Source organism: Osmerus eperlanus, chromosome 11 (genome assembly GCF_963692335.1).
Source record: "Osmerus eperlanus chromosome 11, fOsmEpe2.1, whole genome shotgun sequence".
NCBI classification, from domain to species: domain Eukaryota; kingdom Metazoa; phylum Chordata; class Actinopteri; order Osmeriformes; family Osmeridae; genus Osmerus; species Osmerus eperlanus.
Window position 1 is genome coordinate 7,304,164 of NC_085028.1, and position 18,227 is coordinate 7,322,390.

At 49.1% G+C, this 18,227-nt stretch overlaps 1 protein-coding gene across 1 annotated transcript in view; it reads left to right on the plus strand.

Annotated features, from left to right (window-relative positions):
• The window catches only part of dock10 (dedicator of cytokinesis 10), a 58,741-nt gene that overhangs the window by 37,535 nt on the left and 2,979 nt on the right, over positions 1-18,227 (plus strand). Inside the window, 32 exon segments of the mRNA XM_062473442.1 lie at positions 119-237; positions 464-533; positions 2,007-2,120; positions 2,358-2,429; positions 2,815-2,961; positions 3,510-3,593; positions 3,706-3,802; positions 4,144-4,176; positions 4,379-4,557; positions 4,728-4,844; positions 4,938-5,043; positions 5,190-5,311; positions 5,590-5,704; positions 5,886-5,952; positions 6,579-6,626; positions 8,714-8,812; positions 9,944-10,056; positions 10,156-10,271; positions 10,579-10,716; positions 10,923-11,105; positions 11,462-11,476; positions 11,479-11,521; positions 11,524-11,573; positions 11,918-11,930; positions 11,933-12,132; positions 12,320-12,377; positions 13,247-13,345; positions 14,363-14,469; positions 14,681-14,809; positions 15,095-15,208; positions 16,146-16,292; positions 16,455-16,665. Of these exon segments, the coding sequence (XP_062329426.1) occupies positions 119-237; positions 464-533; positions 2,007-2,120; positions 2,358-2,429; positions 2,815-2,961; positions 3,510-3,593; positions 3,706-3,802; positions 4,144-4,176; positions 4,379-4,557; positions 4,728-4,844; positions 4,938-5,043; positions 5,190-5,311; positions 5,590-5,704; positions 5,886-5,952; positions 6,579-6,626; positions 8,714-8,812; positions 9,944-10,056; positions 10,156-10,271; positions 10,579-10,716; positions 10,923-11,105; positions 11,462-11,476; positions 11,479-11,521; positions 11,524-11,573; positions 11,918-11,930; positions 11,933-12,132; positions 12,320-12,377; positions 13,247-13,345; positions 14,363-14,469; positions 14,681-14,809; positions 15,095-15,208; positions 16,146-16,292; positions 16,455-16,665 (3,325 nt within the window).

The following is an 18,227-nucleotide window of genomic DNA, read 5'->3' on the forward strand; positions in this document are numbered from 1 at the left end:
GGAGAGATACATTGTTTCAAATTGTCTTCTCTCTCTTTCTAAAAAGTTCTCTCTCTCTCTCTCTCTTCTCTCTCTCTCTCTCTCTCTCTCTCTCTCTCTCTCTCTCTCTCTCTTCCAGGGCCTGCTCAGTATGGAGAAGATCCCAGCCATCATTCGCTTCATGCCTGTCCTGTTCAACCAGCTGTTCAAGGTTCTCACTCAGAACGACAACGACGAGGTCACTGCTGCCACCACCAGGTAACCAGCGGTACTGCAGCCACACTCTAGTCTGCTCTGCAAAAAGCTGCCCTTCTCCTTCTTCTAGAGAAGTGCTCCTCTGCACAGCTGGTACCTATCCAGGCATATCAGATTATTGATGTCAAAAAGAATGGTTCTATCTAATGGAGTCTTAAATGTTGCAGACAGGCTGCCAGATTCTGAAGATATTCCTGATGCTCGTCTTTTGACATGTCATTTTTCCAAGGGTGCTGGTCCACATTGTAGCCAAGTGCCATGAAGAGAACCTGGACCCCTACTTGCACTCCTACATCAAGGTACAATCAAGGTTCAACTCATTACATGGTACAATAGCTGATGTGGGTGTGTAGGGGGAGGCTGTGCGTGTGTGTTTATGTGTGTGTTTACAAGGGTGTGGGTAGATTTTTCATAATGAGGTGTCTGGCTGTGAGGAGGGTAGGGGGGGTCAGCTCAGAGACAGCTTCATTAGAAGAGGGAGAGAAGAGGCTTTGTGTGAGTGCATGCGGTGCGTGTGCGTGTGTGTCAGCACAAGAGTGGATGAGTGTCTAGGGCTGTGTGCCCAGGACATTGTGGATAGAGAGAGAGTCAAAGAGAAAGGGAGAGATCGAGGGACAGAGAAAGGGATGAGGGACAGAGAGGGACAAAGAGAGAGAGAGATGGGGGAGACAGAGGGATGGAGAGAGGTAGGGGAGATACAGGGATGGAGAGAGGTAGAGGGATGGAGAGAGGAATGGGGAGGAACTGAAAGAGGGGCGATGGAGAAGGAAAAAGAGGGAGGCCAAAGGAACCCTGGTGTGTTTAGTCAGAGACAAGAGCTGTTTGTTGGGTGAGAGGGAGAGAGCCAGGGAGGGGAGGGGGGGGGGAGCGGGAGGGGAGGGAGAGAGAGCGGGAACAGAGGAAGAGAGGGAAGAAGGAGGGTAGAATATGGAGGGAGGGAAGGAATGGGGTTCTAGAGATAGACTAGAGAACCTCAAGAGCTGCTTCAGGATAACGACAAAGAAAAGGAGAATACTACACTTGATCTGCGGGGGGTGAAGGAGGGAGGGAGGGAAGGGAGGAGGTAGTGGGCGGTATGTCAGGGATGGATGGAGGGAGGGAAGGAGGAGGGGGGAAGGATGGGTAAGGGATGGATGGATGGATGGATGGAGGGAGAGAGGGAGGGAGGGAGGAGAAAGAATGGGAGGGCTGATCTATTGGAACTGGTGTTACCATAGCAACTGATTGGCATGGTGCTCTGGGGTAGCAGCAAGCAATTTCGACCAGTAGTGTGTGTGTGTGTGTGTGTGTGTGTGTGTGTGTGTGTGTGCGTGTGTGTGTGTGTGTGTGTGTGTGTGTGTGTGTGTGTGTGTGTGTGTGTGTGTGCGTGCGTGCGTGTGTGTGTGAGTGTGCATACTCTGTATGTGTGTGAACGTGTTTTAAAGAGAAAAAAGGAAAGGAGAGAGGTGGGGGGTGGGGTGAATGACGTCAGTAATGAAAAGGTGTTGGATGCTGTACTATGAGCACAAGGACTACCAGCATAAGGAAATCAGATATTAAACACTCAAGTATGTATGCCCACAACCAATCACAATCACTCCACCTCCCTTCAGCACTGACGACTCATCATCTAGCTATCATTAGCATCCATGCTACCGGAGGAATAGATACTATTCCCTAGCCATCATTAGCTATACATAGAGATATGTGTGTGTTATGTGCGTGTGTGGGTCTGTGTGTTTGTGTGTATGTGTGTGTGTTCACCCTAACTTCTTTATTCTCTCCGTGGTCAGTTTGTGTTCCGGACTGAGTCACATGGTTTCAGGACAGTACATGAGGAGCTGGCCAAGGGCATGACCTCTGACCTGAAGAGCAACGACCAGCCAGCTGTCAGGAACATACTCCGGGTGAGTTAACCCCTAGGCATCATGGGAAGTGTAGTTTTCTAGTGATTCTCTAGTTAGTGTGACTAAGGTTTGATATACAATATAAAGGTATATTATTGTATCTCATTGGCCTGTGAAATAGGCTTTTAAATGATTTTGTTGTTTCCTATGAACATTTCCTATGTGACTCATCTGTGATCACCAACCCCTGTGTGTGACCTCTGTGTGACCTCTGTGTGACCTGTCCCCCTCTCTCAGTTCTCCTGGTTCTTCATGGAGCTGATGGTGAAGTCCATGGCCCAGCACCTGGTGGACGCCGACAAACTCAAGGTATTCAAACCTCAAACAGGAAGTCTCTCTTAGAAGAAGCTACAGGTAAACAGCAAGCAACAGCAAACAGTGAGGATAAAACATGTGAGAAGAGATAGAGACAGGTTCAAACAAACACAATCATGACATGTACTGGATGTATCTCACGTCCCCTCAATGTCCCCTATGGTTCCTCATAATCCCTCAATGCTGCTCATGGTTCCTCCACAATTCCTCCATGTTCCTAAAGTTTGTTCGAAGTTCCATCAGGGTTCATCAACGTACCTCAGGATTTCTTTACTATCGTCAGGGTGCCTCTAGGTTCCTCAGGGTTCCTCTAGGTTCCTCACAGTTCTTCTAGGTTCCTCATGGTTCCGCTGTGTTCCTCTCTGTTGTGTTCTCCCAGCTGCCGCGACCCCAGCGGTTCCCCTCAACCTACCTGAACCGTGTGGAGACCCTGGTGATGACGGTGTCGGACCACGTGTTCTGGAAGAACAAGGACCTGGCTGAGGAGACGCGCAGCGCCAACCTGGCTGTGGCAGCCTTCGTCAAGGTGGGACACACACACACACACAGGACTTCATGCACATATACACACATACATACACACAAATACCAATACGTACACAAACACCACACTCTCAACACACTGCTGACTATCACAACATCTATTAGCATCAAACACACAGACACACACACAGCCTGTCTCTGAGGACAGCGTGTCTGCGTGTGATTGACAGATGATTATGAGGCTCAGATCGATGCATTCTGAATAGATGAATGACCTTCACTCTGCTGTTACATATTGATCGCTCCACTAGCTTTGTTTAATGGTCTCTTCTCTCATTAACTAATGTTCTCCCTTTCTTTTCTCCTTCTTTTATACCTACACTCAACCTTCACTTCTTCTGCCCTCCTCTCCTTCCCTCTCTCCCTTCCTCCCCTCTTTGTTTTGACTTTCCTCTCTTTCTCTTTACGCTGCTTTACGTCCTTCTTCCCCCTCTCTCCTTCTCCATCCTCTCTCTCCTTCTCCATCCTCTCTCTCCTTCTCCATCCTCTCTCTCCTTCCCTCCTCCTCCCTCCCCCCTCCCCCTCCCACAGCGCTGTTTTACCCTGATGGACAGGGGCTTCACCTTCAAACTGATCAGCAACTACATCAACATGATCACTGCCACCGACAGCAAGGTAACGCCCGCACACCGCTCCAAGCGACAGGGTAACACACACACACACCCAGACAGCGATGTTAAACAAAACTCCAAGGCGTATCTGAAGTGTTATTGCTGTCGTTCTGCAGGTGCTGTGTGAGCTGAAGTTTGAGTTCCTGAGGGATGTGTGTAACCACGAGCATTACATCCCACTCAGTCTGCCTCTCCCCTCCGCCCGCATCACAGGTACTAGCCCCTCCCATCCGCCCGCATCACAGGTACTAGCCCCTCCCCTCCGCCCGCATCACAGGTACTAGCCCCTCCCCTCCGCCCGCATCACAGGTACTAGCCCCTCCCCTCCGCCTGCATCACAGGCACTAGGCCCTTCCCTCTGCCCACATCCAAGATATTAGCCCTTGAAATGTGAGGTGAACCAAACGCACCTGAACTGCTTTGTCTGTCTGCGTGTGTTCAAAGCAGGTTAGGTATGGAATAGCTGTAGTTCATTTTGATCTCTCATCGTCATTTCATATAACTCTCTCTTTCTCTCCTCCCTCTCTTTCTATCTGTCCATCTGTTCATCCCAGACAGCGCATCACCTGAAATACAAACATCCCATGGTAATTATCTGTTATGTTGACTGTGCACAATGTCATATGCAGTTATAGCGAAAAATACATCCTGTAATTCTGTCTCTCTCTCTCTCGCTCTCTCTCTCGCTCTCTCTCTCTCTCTCTCTCTCTCGCTCTCTCTCTCGCTCTCTCTCTCTCTCTCTCTCTCTCTCTCTGTCTCACACATCCCTCTTTCTCTCCTGCCCTCTAGTGTCTGTCCCAGAGTACAGCCTGACAGGGGAGTTCTGCAGGAAGCACTTCCTGACGGGCCTGTTGCTACGGGAACTGGGCCTGGCATTGCAGGACGAGCAGGACCTGCGTCACCTGGCCCTCGCCACACTGAAGACCCTGATGGCCAAGCACTCGCTGGACGCCCGCTACGCCACCAAGGCACGCACACAGACACGCTCTTTTTGGAAATTATCCCATTCTCTTTCTGTCCCGCTCGTACTCTCTCTCTCTCTCTCTCTCTCTCTCTCTCTCTCTCTCTCTCTCTCTCTCTCTCTCTCACTTTCTCACTCCATCTGTCTGTCAGTTGACATATTTCTTTCTCCCCCCAGGAGAAGCAGGCCAGGATCGCCTCCCTCTACCTCCCCCTGTACGGTCTGATCCTGGACAACATGCCTCGCTTCTTCCTTAGGGACCTGTTCCCTGTTTACTTCCCCCCCAGCGACCAGGTACCAGAACACACACACACATACGCATCCACACACACACATACTGAGACACACACACAGTCCTGACCTGTCTCCCTCCCCCCCTTCTCCCAGGGGTCCCGAGATGATGTCAGTGTTGCAGGGGGCGTGGTCCCTGTCATTCGCCATGGTAACTCAGTAGATGCCTCCTTCTCAAAAGAAGTTCTCAATTCCATCACAGGTATTGAAATTGCATTATTGTGTGTGTGTGTGTTATTTGCTTCTGTCTTTTCCCATTACGCTGTGTGTTAAAATATGATAATAAAAACATAACTGTCCCCCTATCCGTCCTCCCCCTCCATCCTTCCCTTCTCCCCCTTCCCCCAGCCTTCTCCTCTCTGGCTGTTGCCACGGGCAACCAGGCGGACTCGCGAGGCTCGCTTATCAGCATGGATTCCAACCCCAGCACCTGTGACAGGACCAGCGAGAAGATGGATGGATGTGAAAAGGTAAGGAATGGAGAGGAGAGGTGAGGAGAGGAGAGCAGAGCAGAGCAGAGCAGAGCAGAGGAGAGGAGAGGATGAGAGACAACCTCAGTAGAGGAGGGGAATTTGAAGGCAGAGAAGGAGGAGCAGATGGAAAAAGAGAAGCCTTGAGAGACGCCACCAACCTGGTTCCTCAGACAGGAAATGTCAAAGATACCACTCTGGTCTGTTAACATATCGCACCGTGTGTGTGTGCCTGTGTGTGTCTGCTTTTGTGTGTGTGTGCACATCCTCCTCTTCAGTTTGCCCGCCCGCAGTCTCTGATTGGTTTCGGCTCTCGCTGTGACAAGCTGGACCAATCAGAGACACGCAGTCTGCTCATGTGTTTCCTCCACATCATGAAGACCATCTCGGAAGGTACACTCCCACCCCAACAACAGGCCACCACACACCTCTACCCACACACCACACTCAAACACAAATTCAGACAGGCACCAACTGGGTGCCAAATCAAATGCACCTTGGTTATCTCAACAGTAAGAACCATATTACCAGTGTTGAGTGTTAACGGTTCTGTAATTTCTCTCTCTCTCTGCAGAAGTGCTGGTGTCCTACTGGCACCGAGCAGTCCATCAAGAGATCTCTGACTTCTTCAACATCCTGGAGTGAGTCCGCTCTTCATCCTCCGCTTCATCTTCCACAGAACGGGGAGGAGAGAAGAAATGATTGCAGAGCAGAGAGATGAAAGACAGAACGACAGAGAAAGAAATTGGAGAGGAGAGGAGGGGAGAGGGGGTGGAAGGGGATGGAAGAGAAGATTGTAATGGAGGGGAAGATGGGCAGAGAGCAGTAAAAGAGTGATAAAAGCAGAGAGAGATGAGAGGAGAGATAGAGACAGGAGTGTAGAGAGTATGCACAGTTTAATTAAAGAGAAAAGGAATAGACATAGCGAAGGAGGGAGGGTTTAAGTAATTGAGTAAGAAAGACTGTGAATAGAGAGAGACTAGAAATAAAACAGAAAGAGCGAGATTTCAAGAGAGAGGATAAGAAAATGTGAAAGTAGAGAGAGTATTGTATCATCTCGCTCCAGAACCCTGCTGATCTCCTTTTTGTGTAGTAAAGCTAGCTGCTTCCTGTCTGAGTCATCAACTGGCCTCAAATACTCCAGCTCTCTCACACAAACACACAAACACATGGTTATCCTCTTTCCATCTCTCCGTCTCTTCCTTTCTCCACCTCCATTTCTTTCTCTTTCCCCTCTCTTCATCCCTCTGTCTCCATCTCTCTCCAGGTTGTGTCTACAGCACTTCAGGTTCCTGGGGAAGCGTCACATTGCCAGGTAAGTCTTCCTGCTGACTCCTCTTTTAATTCTCTCCTCCCTCTCTCTTCTCTCCCCTCCTCTCTCTCTCTACTCTTCTCTCCTCTCCTCCCTGGCCTCCCCTAAAGGACACACAACATGCAGCCAGAATGTTTTAAGAGTCACATCACGCCATCATCTTATTTGTTCAATAAACAGCCACATACTGTACATACACTAATGTGTGTTCTGTATGCACAAGCACACCCAACCACAAGTGAAGGAGGAGGGAGTGGGGCAGAGGGGAAGAAGGAAAAGAGGGGAAAGAAGAGAAGGAGGGAGACGGCAGAGGAGTCTAAGCTCCAGATCTGCTGTTGTCTGCTGAACATCTTTCTGCTAGTGTTGGCAGGCGCAGCTGGTGTGTGTGTGTGTGTGTGTGTGTGTGTGTGTGTGTGTGTGTGTGTGCAGCGGTGTGTGTTGATTGTGTGTGTGTGTGTGTGCAGCGGTGTGTGCGTGCATGTCCTGGAACTAAGCCTATTGGCACAGACAGACATTCAGACAGTTTCCTTTCTTGTGGATATAATTCCACGCTGCTAATTTAATTAGCCCTGTGTGCTGACTGTGTGCTGGGAAGAAGCTTAATCTGCTACATGCTACAGCTGGAGTCTATCCTACAGCTCCCTGGACTAGCTGTATGACTAGCTGTAGGACTAGCTGTAGGGCTAGCTGTAGGGCTAGGTGTGGGGCTAGCTGTAGGACTAGCTGTAGGACTAGCTGTAGGGCTAGCTGTAGGGCTAGCTGTAGGACTAGCTGTAGGACTAGCTGTAGGACTAGCTGTAGGAGAAGGTAAAGGGGTAGGAAGGAGCAGACAGGTGGGGAAGAACAGTGGAGGAGGGAGTTACCTATCTATCTACCTATATGTCTGTCTGTCTGTAAATCTATCATTCTGTCTTTGTCTCTATCCATCTTTCTATTTATCTCTATATGAACAGAAGCACAATGTCAAACTGCATTACAAGCAGTATTAGGACCATCATTGTTACATAGTACACACCTGATGTTAGTTACTAACATACTGGGATCCTGTCATACCTTCCCCCTACACCCCTCTCAGTGTTGCATGCATTGGTGTGTGCATTGATCTGTTTATTGATTGTGTTAATGGCTTCCCTATGTACACACACATGGATTCGTTTGACCTCACATACAACATGTATGTGCATACTACCACCATGTTACAACTGTAGCTCTTTGTTTAGGGGGATAACTCACCTCAAGTTTGAGTGCTAGTTCCTTTCTGTGAATAAAAAGGGTTTGTGTGTGTGTGTTTGTAAAGCTCTCTCTTGGAAGTCGCTTTGGATAAAAGCGTCTGCTAAATGAATAAATGTTTGTGTGTATGCTGCATGCTCTTATCTTTTAACTGTCTGTGTAGCATGACAATCCTCCAGTTCATCACCTTCACCTGGAACTGCAGTTGATTGGCTTATAGTACTGGCTGCTTTGTCTTGATTGGCATATAGTTCTTCCTGCTTTATGTTGATTGGCTTTTAGCTCTCTGGACTCTGTGTTGATTGGCTTATACATGAGATATTTCTGCTTTGTGCTGATTTAGGCTCTCGGGCCCTGGTGTGTGTTGATTGGCTTTCAGCTCTGTCTGCTGTGTAGATTGGCTGTTCTGGCGTGGTGTGTTGTGACCTCAGGGTCATCTCTTGGTCGTTAGGATCTAGTTTCTAGAGCCTTTTAGATACAATCGGTCCATTATGCGTAGTCCCCTTCAACAAAGCCCCAACCCCTGACCCCGGACCCCTTTTAGAACGCTAACCCTTACATTAAACTAACATTATACCAAAGCTCTGCCAAGATGAGCTACCCACGCTAATCTTATAACCCTAACCCGGACTACTGCTACAATTCCATGTGTTTTATATGACTTCTGACCCTAACCCTAACCCTGGCTGTTCCCTCTCACTAACCCTTCCTCTGCCCAGCCTCATAGAACACTCTCCACTGCTAGCTTAGCTCATCAGTGAGGATGATGATGGTGATGTTAATGATGATGATGGTGGTGGTGGTGGGGATGATGAAGGTGTGACCTAACTAACGCTGGCGTGTGATTGGCTCGTGGACAGGAAGCTAGCGGCGGCAGTAAAGCTGGCCCAGGCCACCCAGACCAATGGCACGCTGAAGGGTGCTAACCACGCCCCCTCCTCTGGCCTCCTCCCGCAATGGTAAACACTCACCACCAGGGGGCGCTCTCATCCTCTCGGCTCTCAACCAAGGCCTGTTTCAGTCCTTTAACAATGCATCCTTGCTCATTTCCTCATCTCCTATAGGCTATTATTTGATCTAAAATGATTGGATGGGTATGAATTAAGTCTCCTCTGATTAGTTGTTACCTATCCATGTCAGTGATGGAATGGATATTCAAACAGGACCGAGCTAGGGAAGGGCTTCGCGACCAAACGCACCCTGGTCAGAATGCTAAAGTAGTTGATTCGGCATACTTCAGGTCCTTGGTGAGCAAATCGTGCTTCTCTGATGTAATGAATAGGCTCTGAGTGAAGAAAATCAAATGCAGCTCGAGTATTTGAATGTGGTCTTCTCTAAGCTATACAGGAACATGGGGGACACTGCAAGGTGTTCAGTAGGTTGTTGGTACAGTACGAGTTAGCTAGCTAGCGAAAGTCCAATGCTCAATGTTCAATGTAGATGTCGACCACCATTACATCCTGTTCTGTAGTTGTGAACAGTGTTAACAGTGAACCCATGATGCACCAGCGAGCCATGTGACTTCCTGTCCCTGTCAGCCTCTGTTCTCCCAGCATGCCCCTCACCATACCTGTGGTGTCCTGTGATTGGCTAGTCCTAGTCCTTGTCTGCACCCTCTCCACACCCTGATTTAAATTGAAACCCTCTAACAGCAAGTCCTTATAAGTACTTCCTGGTCAGGTAAAGCTCCCTGTTGATATGCCAACAAGACATTCTCAACACACAATGATCTTTTAGCATCTCCTTATATGGAGTGTATGGAGATGGCCTACCACATACATGACCTAAATAAGCTCGCCCTACCAGTAAACTACCCTACCCCTCCCTGTGACCAGGGGTGTAGAAAATGGGTTAGGATGAGTTTGCTGCTGTTGGAATTTCCCCTAGTGAATGTATATAAAGTTCCTGTCTGCCTACCTACCTGCCTTGAGTGTTTGGTAGAGAGAGGAACATGTGTAGATCATGTCTCAGGGATGCCTCCCTCCTGAAAAGGACAGTCACTGCAGACGGTCGGGTGTCATGTTTTGGTTTGAGAGTACGTCTGTGCTCTGTGTCTGTCTGCTGGTGACCTCATCTCTGTTGGCCACCAGGATGACATCATCAGCGCAGGACGGCCATCGCCACGCCCGCTCCCAGACCATGCCCATCATCAGAGCCAAGAACGCCCTGACCAACCCGAAGCTACTGCACATGATGGAGACGGGTAACACACACACATCCCACACTCCAAACCTCACTGTCTCTTTCACACACACACACACGCTTGGTGGTGTACTGACCCAGAGGTTGCTGTGCTCCCCAGACGGGCCCATCCCTGAGGGAGACTGTCTGAGCCCCACTGACATTGAGGCCAACCTGTCTACCGAGGTGTCCCTCACTGTGCTGGACACCCTGGGGCTGTTCATACAACACCACAAGGTCTGCACATCTCTGTCTGTGTCTCTGGATGTCTCTCTCTCTGTCTGTGTCTCTGGATGTCTCTCTCTCTGTCTGTGTCTATGGATGTCTCTCTCTCTCTCTGTCTAGTGTCACTAGCCAGGCCAGCTTGCTGTTAATACATATTAAAGCATTCACTGCATAAACTGACTGCACTGAAATACTTCAGTTATCTATCGCCCCCTAGTGGACTCATTACCCCAGTAATTAAGTCAATATTATGTATATACTGTACAAATATATCAGTGTCTGTTAATGTTGTTGATTTTAGTGTTGTTTTTGTTTACAGAAGCAGCTTTTGCAGGACGAGGGTCAGAACGCTCTGATAAAGAAGGTTCTGGACACCTACCTTCTCTTCTTCCACATCAACCAGTCCACCGCCACCCTACAGCATGTCTTCGCCGCGCTGCGCCTCTTCATACAGAAGGTATCTGACACACACTTGTCATACAGAAGTCGTACACACACACACGTAGCACACCCTCCAGAACACACATACTGTACACACTCAGATTTAAATAACTAAATTCATCATTCATCCCAATAATTTTTACAATTATAAATGCCCCCCCCCCCCAAACAACACCTCCTTCCCTTTCCCCTCCACCCTCCCTCCCTCCTCCCCCACCCCAGTTCCCCTCTGCGTTCTTCCAGGGCAAGGCGGACCTGTGTGGCTGCCTGTGTTACGAGATCCTCAGGTGCTGTAACCATCGCTCCAGCTCCACCCAGACCGAGGCCTCCGCCCTCCTCTACTTCTTCATGAGGAACAACTTTGAGTTCACCAAGGGCAAATCCATCGTCCGCTCACATCTGCAGGTAGGTCTCTTTTCTCCTCTCTCTCTCTCTCTCTCTCTCTCTCTCTCTCTCTCTCTCTCTCTCTCTCTCTCTCTCGCTCTCTCTCTCTCTCTCTCTTTCTCTCTCTCTCTCTCTCTCTCTCTCTCTCTCTCTCTCTCTCTCTCTCTCTCTCTCTCTCTCTCTCTCTCTCTGTCTCTGTCTCTCTGTCTCTCTCTCTCTCTCACTCTCCTCGTGTGTCTCTCTCTCTCACCTCTTCCTCTCTTTCTCCCTTTACTAGTCTGTGGTTTCATTTCTCTCATTCTTCTCTGTACTCTAAACAGCTCCTGTTCTCCCCTCACTTCATTCTCTTCCTCTATTTCTCCTCTCCTCTCTTCCAGGTCATCAAGGCAGTCACAGTCAGCTGATAGCTGATGCAGGAATAGGAGGATCCAGGTTCCAACGTCTCTCGCCATCATCAACAACTTCGCCAACGGAGATGCTCCACTCAAGGTTGGGCCCCACTCACCCACTCTCTTACCCACTCACTCACTCTCTCACTCACCCACTCTCTCACCCACTCACTCACTCTCTCACCCACTCACTCTCACCCACTCACTCTCTCACCCACTCACTCACTCTCTCACTCACTCTCTCACTCACTCTCTCACCACTCTCTCACCCACTCACTCACTCTCTCACCCACTCACGCTCTCACCCACTCACTCACTCGCTCATTACCACTGCATTTACATCACTACGACTGTGTTACAACCGCTAATGAGTTAAAATGGTGCCATTCATGACTCGTGTTACAGCCATGTCACCAAGACCTAAAACACGGGTGTTGTTTTCAGAACACAGCATTCCCGCGGAGGTGAAGGATCTGACCAAACGGATACGGACGGTCCTTATGGCCACGGCCCAGATGAAGGAGCACGAGAAGGACCCGGAGATGCTGGTGGACCTGCAGTACAGCCTGGCCAACTCCTACGCCAGCACGCCCGAGCTCAGACGCACCTGGCTAGAGAGCATGGCCAAGATCCACGTCCGCAACGGAGACCTGTCTGAGGTGCAGAGCTGGGGGGCGGGTAGGCGGGGAGGGCAATCATGGGGGTGGGTCATAGGGACAGGCCTGGGGGGGTCTGGGAAGAGTTATGTGTTTTGGCCTGTAAAGGCGTCTGTTTAAATGGATACACTACCATAAGGATGTTATGGTTGTGTCGTGTTACATGGAGAACCTGTGATTTGTCTGTCAGGCGGCCATGTGCTACATCCACATCTCTGCCCTGATCGCTGAGTCTCTGAAGAGGAGAGGTGAGAACACACACTCTCCGCTGACGCCACAAAGCCTCCGCTGTGTGTGTGTGTGTGTGTGTGTGTGAGCCTCTCCTCTCTCCCGCCAGGCTATCTGTCTGTCTGTCTGTCTATCTGTCTGTCTATCTGTCTGTCTGTCTGTCTGTCTGTTTGTCTGTCTATCCATCCTCATTTTGTCTGCCAGCATATTTGTCTGTACATCTCCAGGGCGACTAGTCTCCACCACTCGTGGTCACATGGGTGTGTAGCATGTCTATCTGCACGCGTGTGCTGGCAGCTGGCGTGTGCATGCTTCACTGCATGTTAGAGTGCAGCGTGTGTCTCTCTGCCTCTGGGCTAGCATGCTGCGTCCCACAGTTCTGTACTGGAAACACACCCTACTGTACCCTACCGTGTCGTACCGTACCTCACCACTGGCTTGATGGACTCAACCTGGTCAAATCAACTGGAGTCATTAAGTTAAACTGTAAACCACCTCCTCCTCCTCCTTCCTCTCCTACTCCTCCTCCTGCTCCTGTTGCTCCTCTCCTTCCACTCTCTCCTTTTCCCCCTGCTTCCTCTCCTCCTCCCTTGTCCTCCTACTCCACCTGCTCCTCTCCATCCTCTCTCCTTCCCCTCTCCTCAACTTCCTCCTCCTCCTCCTCTTCCTCCTCCTCCTCCTCTTCCCTCTCTCCTCCTCCCCTCCTTCTCCTGCCCCTCTTTCTCTTGCTCCTCCCCCTTCCTTTATTCCCTCATCCCATCCTCCCCTATCTCCTCCTCCCCTATCTCCTCCTCCCCTATCTCCTCCTCCCCTCTCCTCCTCCCCTCTCCTCCTCCCCTATCTCCTCCCCCCTCTCCTCCTCCCCTTCCCCCTCCTCCTGTCCTCGCAGGCTACTGGAGAGCAGACAAGGCCCGGATGGTGCAGCTGTCCCCAGAAGAGGGTCCTGTCTATAACTGTAGCTCCCTACTAACCCCCCGTGACCACGACAGTGAGTGTGCTACCCTGGGGGATGGGGGGCAGGGGGGAGGGGTAGCAGCCCAGAGGAGGTGTGAGGTGGGGTGGGGAGCGAGGAGGGGGTCCTGAGAAGTCTATAGATGGTGGGACAGGGTGGATGTCAGAGAGGTGTAGGGCTGGGCTACCTTACTGGACTAGGGGCCGGGGAGGGTGAGGAGAGGGGAGGGTGACAGGAGAGTGAAAGGACGTAAGGGAAAGGTATATGAGAGCAGGGTTAGTGGGAGGTGAGGGGAGGGTTAGAAGAGGGTAAGGGGGGGTCCCAGTCTTCATAGCAGGACCAAGCCGTCCATCTCCACCCTCCAGTAGAACACGGGACTGTGGACTGGGCTCCACTGCTCCACCCTGACCTGACCTATCACAGATCCCTTTTGAGAGATCCCCTTTCAGAGATCTCACCTGAGAGATCACCTTAAAGAAATCCCCTTTCAGAGCTCTCACTTGAGAGATCACCTTAAAGAGATCCCCTTTCAGAGATCTCCCCTTTGAGAGATCCCCTGTGAGAGATCCCCTTTAATGGCTCCCCTATGAGAGATCACCTTTGAGAGATCTCATGTTTTGTTGTCCACCCTGTGAGAGCTGTGTCTGTTGATGTCTGTTGATGTCCACTCAAGTCAAGTCTCCCTGGATGGACTGTTGGAGAAGCATGTTCACTATGAATGTGCTGAACACCTGATATGGGACACAGTCAGTGTTACTGCAAGCACTGCCCCTCTGTATGTATGTATGTGTGTGTGCGTGTTTGCAGATAGTACGTGTGTGTGTGAGAAACATTCATTAGTCAGTGTTGGTGTAATACTGGTCCTGTTGCAACAGCAGCAGATGCCTTCGAGTGACTACAACTTCCTGGATTCCCTCCTCTATCCTCCAAGCAGCAATATGTTAGCACAAACACCACAGAGGAAGACCGTATAATACCACAGAGTCGGGGTGGGGCACAAACGAAATGTCATGCTGACTTGTTGTGATGTCATGTCCTGTGCGCCCCCCCCAGCTTCCTTCTCCATGGGCTGGGCAGCGTTCGTGTGCATCAGCCCCAACGTGAAGGAGGAGGGGGCCATGAAGGAGGACACGGGTACCCAGGACACACCCTACACCGAGGTACACACACACACACCCTACACCGAGGTACACACACACACACCCTACACCGAGGTACACACACACACACCCTACACCGAGGTACACACACACCCTACACCGAGGTACACACACACACACCCTACACCGAGGTAGACACACACACAGCATTCACCGAGGTAGACACACACACACATCCACCCTTAGCTTCTACACATCCTTGTGTGTGCAGGACACCCTGGTGGAGCAGCTGGAGCTGTGTGTGGACTACCTGTGGAAGTCAGAGAGACACGAGCTCATCGCTGACATCAACAAACCCGTCATCGTCATCGCCGTCTTCGAGAAGAGGCGGGACTTCAAGGTGATCTCACTGAGTTTCTCTGCAGTACACAGAGTGTGTTTGTGTGTGTGTGTTAGACGTGTGTGAGACGCACAAAAGACATTAATGTGTGGATGTGTATCTTTGTATGTGTGTGCGTGTGTGGATGTTTGCCTTGGTGTGGGTGTATGTGTGTATACAATTGTGTGTGTGTGTCTCTGTGTGTGTCTATCTGTGTGTGTGTGTGTGTGTGTGTGTGTGTGTGTGTGTGTGTGTGTGTGTGTGTGTGTGTGTGTGTGTGTGCGGTCGTGTGTGTGTGCACAACAGAGGCTGTCGGAGCTCTACTACGACATCCATCGTTCCTACCTGAAGGTGACAGAGGTGGTGAACTCTGAGAAGCGCCTGTTTGGCAGATACTACCGCGTGGCCTTCTACGGACAGGTGAGAACACACTTCACACACACACACTCACACACACTCACACACACACTCCGGAGACCTGAAACAATGGTGAGGAAAACATCGGTTAAGCTTCTGGACTAGACTCAGAAACAGAGAGAGAAACAGAGAGAAGGTGGGATGAGGAAAAGAAACGAGAGGAGAGAGAGAAAGAGGGGAACTCATCTCTTTAGTATGTAACTCCTCCATCTGCTCTTCTCTCTTCTTTTCGGTTCTCTCTATCCAGGCTGCGGTAAGTGTTTTCTTCTCTTTCGTTACAGTTTTCCTTTCTTCCTCTCTAACCTCCTCTCCTCCTCCCTCTCTCCTCTCTCCTCCATGGTTGACCACTGCTCTAACTAACCTGCTACTCCAGACCCCTGTGACCAGACACCTGTTTGCATATTAATAAACAGACATGCTTGATGTGTGTGTGTGTGTGTGTGTGTGTGTGTGTGTGTGTGTGTTATATGACCCTCCATATATAATCTTCAATACTTCTTACCTTTGAAGATCCCATTATAAGGTCTTTCAGGATCTAATGTTTATATACAGTATATTTTATTCTTAGAGAGATGTGTTTGTGGTTATTTTTTAGAAGACTGACAGGTAAAGATAACCTTCACTGACCCTTGAACTTTGATCCCATCGTGTTTGGAGAATGACCTCTTACTCAGCCACAGCCTAACACTGACGTCCTGTCCGACCTAATAAACTGCAGACTGACATGTGTGGTAACAATGTTCAGCCACTAGGTGGTGATGTGAGGCCACATGTACCATTAGCTAGAACGTTGATGTTTACAAACCCTCTCCTTGTAGGAGCACAGTCGCATCACAGATACACATTCTCAAACACGTTTACACTCACGCTGTCTCACACACAGACATCTCACTACACACACACTCTGTCACACACACTCATGTGCGACGTGCTCTCTCAGGGCTTCTTTGAGGAGGAGGAGAGTAAGGAGTTCATCTACAAGGAGCCCAAGCTGACCGGTCTGTCAGAGATCTCCCAGAGGCTGCTTAAGCTCTACTCAGACAAGTTTGGAGCCGACAATGTCAAGATGATCCAGGACTCCAACAAGGTGAGTCAACCATGAGTCCAATACTGGCTGTGTGTTAGAGTGTGTGAGTTTGGGTGTGTGAGAGAGTATGTGAGATTGAATGTGTGTGTGTGTGTGATTCATGTTCCCTACAACCATGTCAAATCCTGTCCCTTCATCCATGTCATTTCCTGTTTCTGTCAGGTGAACCCCAAGGACCTGGACCCCAAGTTCGCCTACATCCAGGTGACCTATGTGGTCCCCTTCTTCGACGACACGGAGCAGCAGGAGAAGAGGACGGACTTTGAGCGCCATCACAACATCAACCGCTTTGTGTTTGAGACACCGTTCACCCTCTCTGGGAAGAAGCATGGAGACGTGGAGGAGCAGTGCAAGAGACGCACCATCCTGACCAGTAGGTTTACTATCATCCTGACCAGTAGGTTTACTATCATCCTGACCAGTAGGTTTACTATCATCCTGACTAGTAGGTTTACTATCATCATGACCAGTAGATTTACTATCATAATGACCAGTAGGTTTACTATCATCCTGACCAGTAGGTTTACTATCATCATGACCAGTAGGTTTACTATCATCCTGACCAGTAGGTTTACTATCATCCTGACCAGTAGATTTACTATCATCCTGACCAGTAGGTTTACTATCATCCTGACTAGTAGGTTTACTATCATCATGACCAGTAGATTTACTATCATCCTGACTAGTAGGTTTACTATCATCATGACCAGTAGATTTACTATCATAATGACCAGTAGGTTTACTATCATCCTGACCAGTAGGTTTACTATCATCATGACCAGTAGGTTTACTATCATCATGACCAGTAGGTTTACTATCATCCTTACCAGTAGGTTTACTATCATCATGACCAGTAGATTTACTATCATCCTGACCAGTAGGTTTACTATCATCATGACCAGTAGGTTTACTATCATCATGACCAGTAGGTTTACTATCATCATGACCAGTAGGTTTACTATCATCATGACCAGTAGGTTTACTATCATCATGACCAGTAGGTTTACTATCATCGTGACCAGTAGTTTTACTATCATCCTTACCAGTAGGTTTACTATAATAATGACCAGTAGGTTTACTATCATCCTGACCAGTAGGTTTACTATCATCATGACCAGTAGGTTTACTATCATCGTGACCAGTAGGTTTACTATCATCCTTACCAGTAGGTTTACTATAATAATGACCAGTAGGTTTACTATCATCCTGACCAGTAGATTTACTATCATCCTGACCAGTAGGTTTACTATCATCATGACCAGTAGGTTTACTATCATCCTGACCAGTAGGTTAACTATCATCCTTACCAGTAGGTTTACTATCATCCTGACCAGTAGGTTTACTACCATCATGACCAGTAGATTTACTATCATCATGACCAGTAGGTTTACTATCATCCTTACCAGTAGGTTTACTATCATCCTGACCAGTAGGTTAACTGTCATCCTGACCAGTAGGTTTACTATCATCCTGACCAGTAGGTTTACTATCATCCTGACCAGTAGGTTAACTATCATCCTGACCAGTAGGTTTACTATCATCATGACCAGTAGGGGTACTATCATCCTGACCAGTAGGTTTACTATCATCATGACCAGTAGGTTTACTATCATCCTGACCAGTAGGTTTACTATCATCATGACCAGTAGGTTTACTATCATCCTGACCAGTAGGTTAACTATCATCCTGACCAGTAGATTTACTATCATCCTGACCAGTAGGTTTACTATCATCCTGACCAGTAGGTTTACTATCATCATGACCAGTAGGGGTACTATCATCCTGACCAGTAGGTTTACTATCATCCTGACCAGTAGGTTTACTATTATCCTGACCAGTAGGTTTACTATCATCCTGACAAGTAGGTTTACTATCATCCTGACCAGTAGATTTACTATCATCATGACCAGTAGATTTACTATCATCATGACCAGT